Source organism: Mizuhopecten yessoensis, unplaced genomic scaffold (genome assembly GCF_002113885.1).
Source record: "Mizuhopecten yessoensis strain PY_sf001 unplaced genomic scaffold, ASM211388v2 scaffold10937, whole genome shotgun sequence".
In the NCBI taxonomy this organism is placed as follows: domain Eukaryota; kingdom Metazoa; phylum Mollusca; class Bivalvia; order Pectinida; family Pectinidae; genus Mizuhopecten; species Mizuhopecten yessoensis.
In genome coordinates this window covers 698,720-711,547 of record NW_018408796.1, presented here as the reverse complement: position 1 = coordinate 711,547, position 12,828 = coordinate 698,720, and the positions used below count along the sequence as shown (strand labels likewise).

Genomic DNA, 12,828 nt, shown 5'->3' with positions numbered 1-12,828 from the left:
GAGTGTGATCTTACCTGGGTATGCCTTAGACTTGGACACAGGAGTATGTGTCCTGGAGCTGCTGTCAGAAGGAATGTCTAGTAGTCTCTCTATCATGTGCATCTTTAGTTGCCGGGCCTTCAGCCGCCCCTTGGACAATCGTTGTTTGGCGGCCATACAGCGTATGTGGTCATCGAAGAGGAAGCGTGCTGAAAGTAATGACATCGGCCTTGTGTGTTGGGAGCTTGCTGGCTTGTGGATGTTGATATGTAGAGAACGGCTGTCATCTTTGTCCCCCATGACTTCCACATCCTGTGTAATACAAAATACCATATCATGTAATATCTCATATATGATGTCATGGTGTCAAGTGATTTTTTTCTGTCAAACCCTACTTATCCACACACAGTCGTATCTTAATGACTGAATCCCTCTTGATATCAAATATTATTACCATGTGCCTCATGGTTCACTGGAAGGAGTCATTTGAAGATTGCACTGGTAACACATTTGATATCTGTGACCTTGAATGTAAGTCATAGTAATTTAATTGAACAACTTGATAGTCCTTCACCCCAGAGAGACACAGGCCAAATTACAATATACCAGACCTTTCTAAGGGTAATTAGAAGTTATTTGGATATTTTATCATATTTAACCCTCGTGTCCTTTGAAGTCTGTTCCTTGTAAGCTACCGACTAAGTATCTTTAGTCCAGGCTATATTGCTCAATAGAAGTAAGCTGATGAAGATTTAACTCATTCACCCCTGAAGACACATTTGAACTCTTCCAATTCAAAGGTTGGAATGGTTCAATATACAAGAGGCCCATGGGCCTTAATGGTCACCTGACATCTGATTCAAATTAGGACTGTCATCCAGGGGCCAATTCATACTTTTCGTCAGTTCGAGTGACCTTGCTTCATCGTCCATTAATTTTTCCTTGAGAACATAATAACTTAAGTAAATATGAACCGATTTGGATGAAACGTTGTATGCAGCTTTGTATCAATGATATCTTGTATGAGTTTGAATACCGGACCAATTTGACCATAACTTACATAGTTATTCCCCTTGGTAATTCTATTATTGTTGGACCCTGTGAACACCATAACTGAAATAAATGGGCGTGACTCCAATTTTGACCCAAGGGGTCTGTTTTGAACAAACTTGGTAACTGTATGTCTTCTGTTCTTGGTTAAAAGAAACAAGTAAAAGCGTAAATCAAATAATATAAAAATATGGCACAAAATTTAATAGCATCTTGTTAGTAGCAAAAATGTGTCATGAATGGAAAAAAAAGGTGTACCACATGAATATACATCTATTCTTGTGTAATGTCAATCAACATCACAGGGACAAATAATAATATAATGACAAAGGGCAGGTTACCGTCAAATAATTACTGGACAAAGTTTCATTGAACTCCGTCAACAATTATTCAAGTTATCGTGTTTACAACGTCCAATAATAATATTATTACAAAGGGCAATAACTCTGTAAATTATTGTCAAATAATTCCCATTTTCGAACTCGTCCGAGATCTTATTGATATATGGCTGCATACAAAGTTTCATCAAACTCGGTTAAGGTAATAGGATTGAGTCAGCATTTCTCAGTAAAATTTCTTCAAATTTTGTAGTTGTATTGCTTTGAAGTAAAGAAAATTTTCTGCCACCAAAAAAATATAGGTTGTCAGAATTTTAAGGGATTTTAAATGGAAATTTATGTAAAAAGGAGTGAATTTTGAATAAAAAATGAAACACACGATGTTTTGCAAAATCATGTCAATAAAAATGATACTGACATAGATTAGTATTGCGTTAATGTATATTAATTTCATAAATGCTGAAATTGTGTAAAATTAATTATCTAAAAGCGATTAAAAATTAACATTTTATAATAAAACCATATACACATAGTTATTGCATGTAAGAGTTATCGTTCTTGAAAACTTCACAGTAGTGAAATAGGTAGCCGGTTTCCTGAAGTACAGAACAATGGACACATGTGACTCATTGATTAAAAAACAACTGAATTAATGCCTGGTTTGCTTTGAAATACTTTAATATTGAAAGAACACACTGTTCTGTCAATAATAAACATACAATATTCATCAGTTTAAAATTAAACATTAGAATATGCGGAAAATGTGATACCGTCTCCCTACATTAGAGTTTCAACTAGGGATGTACTTCCTATTTCCGTTTAGCAATACACTCCTATGACCTTAACATTTACTCAAGTAATCATGTTCATAAGGTCCAATAATAATATTATTACAAAGGGCAATTACTCTTTAAGTTATCGTCGAATAATTTCCATTTTCGTACTCGTCCGAGATCTTATTAATATATGGCTGCCTACAAAGTTACATCAAACTCAGTTAACATTTACTCAAGTTATCGTGTTCACAAGGTCCAATAATAATATTACAAAGGGCAATAACTCTGTAAGTTACTGTCCAATAATTCCCATTTTTGAACTCGTCTGAGATCTTATTGATATATGGCTGCATACAAATTTTCATCAATCTCGGTTAACATTTACTCAAGTTATCGTGTTCACAAGGAAAAGTTAACGCACGACGGACGACGACGGACAAAAGGCTATCACAATAGGTTACCATGACCTATGGTCAGGTAACCTAAAAATGTCCAGGGTCAATGAGTTAAAGACAAGTTCCATTGCAAGTATAATCACTCATACCTTGCGGTTACTAAGAAAAAATGTAAAGTTTCCATCATTTTTTAATTCTGTTTCCTTGAGAGTGATTCAAGCACCACCATAATCTCCAACAGAAGCCACACCTATCTCTATTTCGGAGTGCATAGTACCATTCACCAACAAGAGTACCGCAGGATGGAACAATATTCGCCCGTCAAATGCCATATAGTGTTATATACTTTCTTATATTGAAAGAAGACATTGAAAAGGGAGACACAACTTCATATTATGAGTATAATGTATACCAAGTTTCAAAGAGATCTGTCGAAAAATGTAGGAGGAGATTGCCGGACAAAAATCAAATACTGAAGTAAACAAAGGGCAATAACTTTTGCAAAAATTGTTGAATCAAAACTCTTTTCAAGGAAACACAACAACATATCATGATTATTTAGCCTACTAAGTTTCAAAGAAATCCGTTAAAAAATGTAGAAGATTGCCGGACAAAAATCAAATACTGAAATAAACAAAAGGCAATAACTTTTGGAAAAATTGTTGAATCAAAATTCTTTTATGGGAGACACAACTTCATATCATGATTATAATGTATATCAAGTTTCAAAGAGATCAGTTAAAAAATGTAGGAGGAGATTGCCGGACAAAAATCAAATACTGAAATAAACAAAGGGCAATAACTTTTGCAAATATTGTCGAATCAAAATTCTGTTTAAGGAAACACAACAACATATCATGATTATTATGCCAACTAAGTTTCAAAGAGATCTGTTGAAAAATGTAGGAGGAGATTGCCAGACAAAAATCAAATACTGAAATGAACAAAGGGCAATAACTTTTGGAAAAATTGTCTACTCTATTCTTTTAAGGGAGACACAACTTCATATCATGATTATAATGTATACCAAGTTTCAAAAAGATCAGTCGAAAAAATGTAGGAGGCGATTGCCGGACAAACAAAAGTTTACGCCGGACGGACGGACGGACAACGCCATACTTTAATACTCCCGTCAAATTCGACGGGCGTATAAAAAGTGTGCAACAATACAGAAGTTAAAGCCCTAATGGTCTCAGTCAATAAGCTATCATCTGGGATTTTGTAAATCTTTCAGGAATTACCTGAGTTGCCACTTAATATGAACAAAATCCTACCAAACAAACAAACATTATATATCTTGAGGGATGACTAGATCCTGGTAATAACACAGGTGAGACTAGTCATATTCAGTGTTTTTTTGATAAAATATATACCCAACCAACCTCCTGTTCTAATTTTAGTAAGTACATCTGACTTAATTACAAACTTAATATAACTATATGAAATATATATATATATATATATATAACACATGCATAAACATAGCTATTGAATGTAAGGTGTACGAATAGTGAAAGACCACCTACGTGTGGACACTTTATTGTTCGGGGGGCTGATCCAGGGCTCCTCAACCCTGGCAGCCTCCAACAACCACTGAATATTTGCATATGCATTTGTCAAAGATCTATGAAAATGAGAATATCAAAATGCTGAGGGATTAAAATTTGTATAAAAAAAAAGAAAAAAAAGTACATTTGACTTTTTCCTTAGGAACATGTTAAACCTTAATACCCATCATAGTCATATTACAGTTTATCATAGTGTGAAGTTTCAGAAATTTTAGACTTCTGGATTCTTAGATCATCTCTAGAAACAAAAGTGTGGATAGACAGACAGATGTATGTATGCTGTAACTACTTAATCCTATAGGGCACCTGCATCTTTGAATTGAGGCCCTATCCTATAAGGCACCAGCGTCTTTGATTTGAGACCCTAACCTATAGAGAACCTGAATCTTTGATTCGAGGCCCTATCCTTTAGAGAACCTGCATCTTTGATTCGAGGCCCAATCCTATAGAGAACCTGCATCTTTGATTTGAGACCCTATACTATATAGGGCACAGCGTCGTTGAATTGAGGCCATATCCTATAGGGCACAGTGTATTTGATTTGAGACCCTATCTTATAGGGCTCCAGCGTCTTTTATTTGAGACCCTATACTGTATAGGGCACAGCGTCGGTGAATTGAGGCCATATCCTATAGGGCACAGCGTCTTTGAGTTGAGACCCTATCCTATAGTGCTCCAGCGTTTTTGCTTTGAGATCCTATCCTAAAGGGCTCCAGCGTCTTTTATTTGAGACCCTATCCTATAGGGCACAGTGTATGTGATATATTTAACAACTACAGTGAACAAGATAGGGCTCCAGCATCTTTGATTTGCGTCCCTATCCTATAGGGCACAGCATATTTGATTTGAGATCCACTCCTATAGGGCTCCAGCATCTTTGCTTTGAGACCCTATCCTATAAGGCACAGCGTCTTTGATTTTAGACCCTATCCTATAGGGCGCCAGCATATTTGATTTGAGATCCTATCCCATAGGGCTCCAGCGTCTTTTATTTGAGACCCTATACTATATAGGGCACAGCGTCGTTGAATTGAGGCCATATCCTATAGGGCGCAGTGTATTTGATTTGGGACCCTATCCTATAGGGCCCCAGCATCTTTGATTTGAGGCCCTATACTATATAGGGCACAGCGTCGTTGAATTGAGGCCATATCCTATAGGGCGCAGTGTATTTGATTTGAAATCCTATCCTATAGGGCGCCAGCATATTTGATTTGAGATCCTATCCCATAGGGCTCCAGCGTCTTTTATTTGAGACCCTATCCTATATGTCTCCAGCATCTTTGATTTGAGCCCCTATCCTATAGGGCCCCAGCATCTTTGATTTGCGTCCCTATCCTATAGGGCACAGTGTATTTGATGTATTTAACAACTACAGTGAACCTATAGGGCTCCAGCATTTTTGATTTGAGACCCTAGCCTTTAGGGCACAGTGTATTTGATTTGAGCCCCTAACCTATAGGGCTCCAGCATCTTTGATTTGAGGCCCTATCCTATAGGGCACAGCGTCTTTGATTTTAGACCCTATCCTATAGGGCCCCATCATCTTTGATTTGAGACCCTATACTATAAAGGGCACAGCGCCGTAGAATTGAGCCCAAATCCTATAGGGCACAGCATATTTGATTTGAGACCCTAACCTTTAGAGAACCTGAATCTTTGATTCGAGGCCCAATCCTATAGAGAACCTGCATCTTTTATTTGAGACCCTATACTGTATAGGGCACAGCGTCGTTGAATTGAGGCCATATCCTATAGGGCACAGTGTATGTGATATATTTAACAACTACAGTGAACCTATAGGGCTCCAGCATCTTTGATTTGCGTCCCTATCCTATAGGGATCCAGCGTATTTGATTTGAGAGCCTATCCTATAGGGCACAGCATATTTGATTTGAGATCCTATTCCTATAGGGCACAGCATCTTTGATTTGAGACCCTATCCTATAGGGCACAGTGTATTTGATATATTTAACAACTACAGTGAACAAGGCATGCTGACATATAACTGTTCACGTCAAAATGTGGAGAGAGATAAAAACTGTGGTGTATGTAAAGATGGCCAGACATTGATGATTAATGTGTGTGAGAAAGGATATTGGTAATGATATAGAGCTCACTAGAGTCATTAATCTTTGGTTTGAATACATTACACATTTAGTCAGGTATTGTACAACACATGGTGGATATAATGTGGAGTCTTAGTCAAACCAAAGGCTGTTGGGGAACAGCACAGCTGGCCTATTATATATTCTTACTTATAAATGAACAACAACTTGGCTCCTTTGGTTAATCTATAAATAGTAACAGCGTTGATCTTGGGACCCTGAAATACAAACTCTTCTGAGGTAGTCTTATATCTGACTCATGTATAAACTTGGATGAACATCTTATGAATTTGGCAGAAGCCTGACAATGAATCATAACACCACAGGACAACACATGATGGGATGGTAGAGACATGACGGGACGGTAGAGACATGACGGGACGGTAGAGACATGACGGGACAGTAAAGACATGACGGGACGGTAGAGACATGACGGGACAGTAGAGACATGATGGGACGGTAGAGACATGACGGGACGGTAGAGACATGGTTAACAAACAATATATGCCTCCCAACCCTTCATAAAATGGTGAGCGCATAAAAAAATTAAATAAAGAAAAAAAAAAATGTTTTAACTTGTGTATATAACAGTGAAGTTTGATCCATTAGAAACCTCTATGCCATTTGTAGAACAGCTGAGAATTCTAGTATAAAAACATGTGAATCAAACTTTCCAATGCTAGAGTGACTACATCAGCTCCCAAATTCTTTGAATAGGTGAGCTTTAAAAACAAGTGCAACAGGTGCAGTTTTCCTCAAAATGACTTTCATGTTTTTAAAGTGATTTATTTGAACAAGCTCTGAAATACCCTCAGCCGAGTATGCTATATGTCAAACAACTTAAGTCCAGGAATCAAGCCACATTAGGTATAATGTGCTGATGACCAACAAACGGAGGATAAATGCCACCTACCCAGTTTCATGGAAATATGATAAAATCCAAGGATCTAATGGTGTGCGGCAGGATTTAACATTCCTAGAAAAACGTGCAAATTACGGAACTTATATCCCCAACTTGTGGGGGCCTGTTCTATCTGTCATTCATTGTTGTGGTTTGAGTAGACATACTGTTGAATAATAAGACGGAGCATCCTAATCAGACATGCCGGAGATGTATATAGATAAAAAGTATGCATGAACTGTGGAGGTTTGCAAACTCATTTAAGGTATAACATGACACCAACTAAACTTCACATGCCCCTGGAGCTTTTAGAAACTGAACCTTTTTTTGGGGGAGTTGTTGGACGGGAACCTGTTTACAAAAACATGCTACACACTCAGGTCACCACTGTATGTATAGACTGGGGTCACTAGTACTATAGATAGACATTTAACCAAGGATTCCAAACAGATAGAGATAATTAAAGACAGGATCACTACTTACACCAGTGTAAATATCTCAATAATGGAATCAAATTACCAACTGTAAAGGCAGCGACAATGGTAACCCATACAGGATCTGATCAGATGTTGTACATCGACTCTATGACCCTGACAGGGTATGTTACACAAGCAGTGTTTATATTTTGGGAAATCGGTTCAGTTCCTAGAAGTGTATGTTCTAATGACACACTGACCTGTAAGATCATGTGTCATGTACATGTTACCTTGTCACTTTAACGCCTCTGTACAAGCTCAAGGCTTCATACATTTTATTAGCATTTTCTTCTTCTTAATTACCATATTTATTTATATAAACTTGGTAATCTTCACATACTTCCTCATGTAATGAATTAATTATGAGGCCTAAAGGATAATAACTGCAACCATTTTAAGTTTCATTCAATAACTTAAATATATTACATGTATATAAAACCTACCAGGTATGTACATGCTGTGTTTATGAGTGGTTTATGTTATGATATCAAACTCTGATACAAAGACTAACTAAGATCCTGAGTATGATGACCCCCCCTCCTCCCCCTCAATCATGTATTAGGATTTTCTGCTATTAATTTCTGATGTGTAATTATTGTGTTTGAAGTTCAGGTTCTTTAATGAAGCAATTATTTGACATAAATTAGGATGATGAATTACATCAAGGTCCAAAGTTCTATTAAAAGCAGTTGAAACAATATGGCGATGCATGCACAAGTTCATATTGTAGACATTATGTAAAGCTTCATTGAAATTTGATGCTGTAGTCGAAAAAGTGCTGGAAAAGGTTTGGTAATATCAGGTAAATCAAGGGTCATACATCCTGTTACATCATATGGAACAACAAGGCTGTCATCTATGGTTAGATGGTATGGGTAGGTTGTGTATAGCTGTCACACATGGTTGGATGTGATGGGTAGGCTGTGTATAGCTGTCACACATGGTTAGATGGTATGGGTAGGCTGTGTATAGTTGTCACACGTGGTTAGATGTGATGGGTAGGCTGTGTACAGCTGTCACACATGGTTAGATGTGATGGGTAGGCTGTGTATAGCTGTCACACATGGTTAGATGTGATGGGTAGGTTGTGTATAGCTGTCACACATGGTTAGATGGTATGGGTAGGTTGTGTATAGCTGTCACACATGGTTAGATGGTATGGGTAGGCTGTGTATAGCTGTCACACATGGTTAGATGGTATGGGTAGGCTGTGTATAGCTGTCACACATGGTTAGATGTGATGGGTAGGTTGTGTATAGCTGTCACACATGGTTAGATGGTATGGGTAGGTTGTGTATAGCTGTCACACATGGTTAGATGGTATGGGTAGGCTGTGTATAGCTGTCACACATGGTTAGATGGTATGGGTAGGCTGTGTATAGCTGTCACACATGGTTAGATGTGATGGGTAGGTTGTGTATAGCTGTCACACATGGTTAGATGGTATGGGTAGGTTGTGTATAGCTGTCACACATGGTTAGATGGTATGGGTAGGCTGTGTATAGCTGTCACACATGGTTAGATGGTATGGGTAGGCTGTGTATAGCTGTCACACATGGTTAGATGTGATGGGTAGGTTGTGTATAGCTGTCACACATGGTTAGATGGTATGGGTAGGTTGTGTATAGCTGTCACACATGGTTAGATGGTATGGGTAGGCTGTGTATAGCTGTCACACATGGTTAGATGGTATGGGTAGGCTGTGTATAGCTGTCACACATGGTTAGATGTGATGGGTAGGTTGTGTATAGCTGTCACACATGGTTAGATGGTATGGGTAGGTTGTGTATAGCTGTCACACATGGTTAGATGGTATGGGTAGGTTGTGTATAGCTGTCACACATGGTTAGATGGTATGGGTAGGTTGTGTATAGCTGTCACACATGGTTAGATGGTATGGGTAGGTTGTGTATAGCTGTCACACATGGTTAGATGGTATGGGTAGGTTGTGTATAGCTGTCACACATGGTTAGATGGTATGGGTAGGTTGTGTATAGCTGTCACACATGGTTAGATGGTATGGGTAGGCTGTGTATAGCTGTCACACATGGTTAGATGGTATGGGTAGGCTGTGTATAGCTGTCACACATGGTTAGATGTGATGGGTAGGTTGTGTATAGCTGTCACACATGGTTAGATGGTATGGGTAGGTTGTGTATAGCTGTCACACATGGTTAGATGGTATGGGTAGGCTGTGTATAGCTGTCACACATGGTTAGATGGTATGGGTAGGCTGTGTATAGCTGTCACACATGGTTAGATGTGATGGGTAGGTTGTGTATAGCTGTCACACATGGTTAGATGGTATGGGTAGGTTGTGTATAGCTGTCACACATGGTTAGATGGTATGGGTAGGCTGTGTATAGCTGTCACACATGGTTAGATGGTATGGGTAGGCTGTGTATAGCTGTCACACATGGTTAGATGTGATGGGTAGGTTGTGTATAGCTGTCACACATGGTTAGATGGTATGGGTAGGTTGTGTATAGCTGTCACACATGGTTAGATGGTATGGGTAGGCTGTGTATAGCTGTCACACATGGTTAGATGTGATGGGTAGGTTGTGTATAGCTGTCACACATGGTTAGATGGTATGGGTAGGTTGTGTATAGCTGTCACACATGGTTAGATGGTATGGGTAGGCTGTGTATAGCTGTCACACATGGTTAGATGTGATGGGTAGGCTGTGTATAGCTGTCACACATGGTTAGATGTGATGGGTAGGCTGTGTATAGCTGTCACACATGGTTAGATGTGATGGGTAGGCTGTGTATAGCTGTCACACATGGTTAGATGTGATGGGTAGGTTGTGTATAGCTGTCACACATGGTTAGATGTGATGGGTAGGTTGTGTATAGCTGTCATCTATGGTTGGATGTGATGGGTAGGCTGTGTATAGCTGTCACACATGGTAAGATGTGATTGGTAGGCTGTGTATAGCTGTCACACATGGTAAGATGTGATGGGTAGGTTGTGTATAGCTGTCACACATGGTCAGATGGTATGGGAAGGCTGTGTATAACTGTCACACATGGTTAGATGGTATGGGTAGGTTGTGTATAGCTTCACACATGGTAAGGTGTGATTGGTAGGCTGTGTATAGCTGTCACACATGGTAAGATGTGATGGGTAGGTTGTGTATAGCTGTCACACATGGTTAGATGGTATGGGTAGGTTGTGTATAGCTGTCACACATGGTTAGATGTGATGGGTAGGTTGTGTATAGCTGTCACACATGGTTAGATGTGATGGGTAGGCTGTGTAAAGCTGTCATACATGGTTAGATGTGATGGGTAGGCTGTGTAGAGCTGTCACACATGGGTAGATGGTATGGGTAGGTTATGTATAGCTGTCACACATGGTTTGATGTGATGGGTAGGCTGTGTACAAAGTTTTATTAAAATCAGGGCTATGTTTAAGGAGTAGTCTGGACGAAATTTTGTCTAAGCAAAATATAAAAAGTCGTAACTTTTCTGAAAGGCATTGAAAAAACAAGGTGGCAAATATCTAAGTATTTTAAGGGGTGTTCTTTTCCAATGATTTGGTTTGGTTTGGTTTAGTATCGTATAATGTTTAACAGCTATGGTCATTTAAGGAAGGCCTCCCCTGTGTGCAAGATGTATGCATGTAGTGTATGCGTGTGTGTTTTGGGAGGATGTGATATGTTCGTGTTTGTCTCCTTGTGATAGCGTGGAACTGATGCTGACTTTATAGTGCTACCTCACTGAAACATACTGTCGAAGACACCCAGCAGGACACCCCACCCAGTCACAATATACTGACAGCGGGCGAACCAGTCGCCCCACTCCTAAATTGCTGAGCGTTCAGTAGGAGTAGAAACTACCATTTTTACAGACTCTGGTATGTCTCGGCCAGGGGACAGAACCAAAAGCCTTCTGCACAGGGGCAAACATTCCACTAAAGGCCAAAAGTGATGCATTGTCAACAGAGACATTAGGAAGAAGAAAGTTGTTTAAAAAGAAGAGAAAAGATAAGATCCCAAATATAGGCGCCTCTTACGATCATGCAATGGGGGCAGCAGGTACAATTCTTACACCCTACCAGCAGGGACATCCTATATCCAATGAGATAAATAAATGCAGTTTGTTGTATGTGGACAACATCGTTCTCATTATGTGAATTATAATGTTGTTTTGAGTGCCGAGCATAAACAGTAAACTGAACATGATTATAGTTGGGTAAATAATAGTGATGTGCAACAATTAAATATACAGTGACGGATTTGTTGCACTTTGCACTTTTTCAGAACAAGGCAGCCAGTTCTGAAGAGTTGGACAGCACGGGGCGGGAAGGAAAAGACAGTAACACTAGTGTGCTATTTATGCTATTGGACAGACAGTTGGATATGATTCTGGAAGGAAATGTAAGATATTTGTGGTGATTGATTTTAAGTCATAAGTGAACAAACTGTGTTGGCCAGTATTTGTATTTGCGTGAAAATCTCTCCCCTCCCCCTGCAATTTGAGGGTAGTGACATTTGGTGAGGTATAACACTAGGTGCTATTTCATACACCATGTGTTATGATAAGACCATGATATTGTTGTGTTTTTATTACTGAAATATGATTGTTATATAAATAGTTAAGCTTGCTTCACACCTGTTATATTTCACACTCTGACAAACGATAATTCAACTTATCCAATGTCTACATGTTGAAAAGGAAAAATATACAAAATAAAGAAATGTTTGACCTCATTGATTTCATCAACAAAGTCCTCTCATAAATACTCCTATTAGATGTGACCTTCAGATTAAAGTCGCTTATCTCATTGTTTTCACTAACTAGGTCCCTTTGTAGATACCTGTATCAGATGAAACTTATCTCATTGTTCTGACTAGCGTATCCTTATTCGATATGACCTTTAGCTGTCAGCCAGGAACTGGTAACTGAGGTACAGTAGGAGTAAACATGACCCCGACCACTGGTAAATATGATAACAGCTGATTGATTGTTGTTTGTCTATGGCGCCAGTATAATATGTTGTCCCTAGTTTTTAACAAAATGTTACCCAGTACCTTACATCCCTTACATAGATAATGTACCAATTCTCTGAGCTACTATAGCCCTGAGTTACCAAATACCTTACATAGATAATGTACCAATTCTCTGACCTACTATAGCCCTGAGTTACCAAGTACCTTACATACCTTACATAGATAATGTACCAATTCTCTGACCTACTATAGCCCTGAGTTACCAAATACCTTACATAGA

At 38.9% G+C, this 12,828-nt stretch overlaps 1 protein-coding gene across 1 annotated transcript in view; it reads right to left on the bottom strand.

Annotated features, from left to right (window-relative positions):
• LOC110463875 (protein CLEC16A-like) overlaps nucleotides 1-12,828 on the bottom strand; it is a 102,157-nt gene that overhangs the window by 10,781 nt on the left and 78,548 nt on the right. Inside the window, exon 21 of the mRNA XM_021518789.1 lies at nucleotides 15-291. Within this exon, the coding sequence (XP_021374464.1) occupies nucleotides 15-291 (277 nt within the window). The remainder of the gene's footprint in view (nucleotides 1-14; nucleotides 292-12,828) is intronic.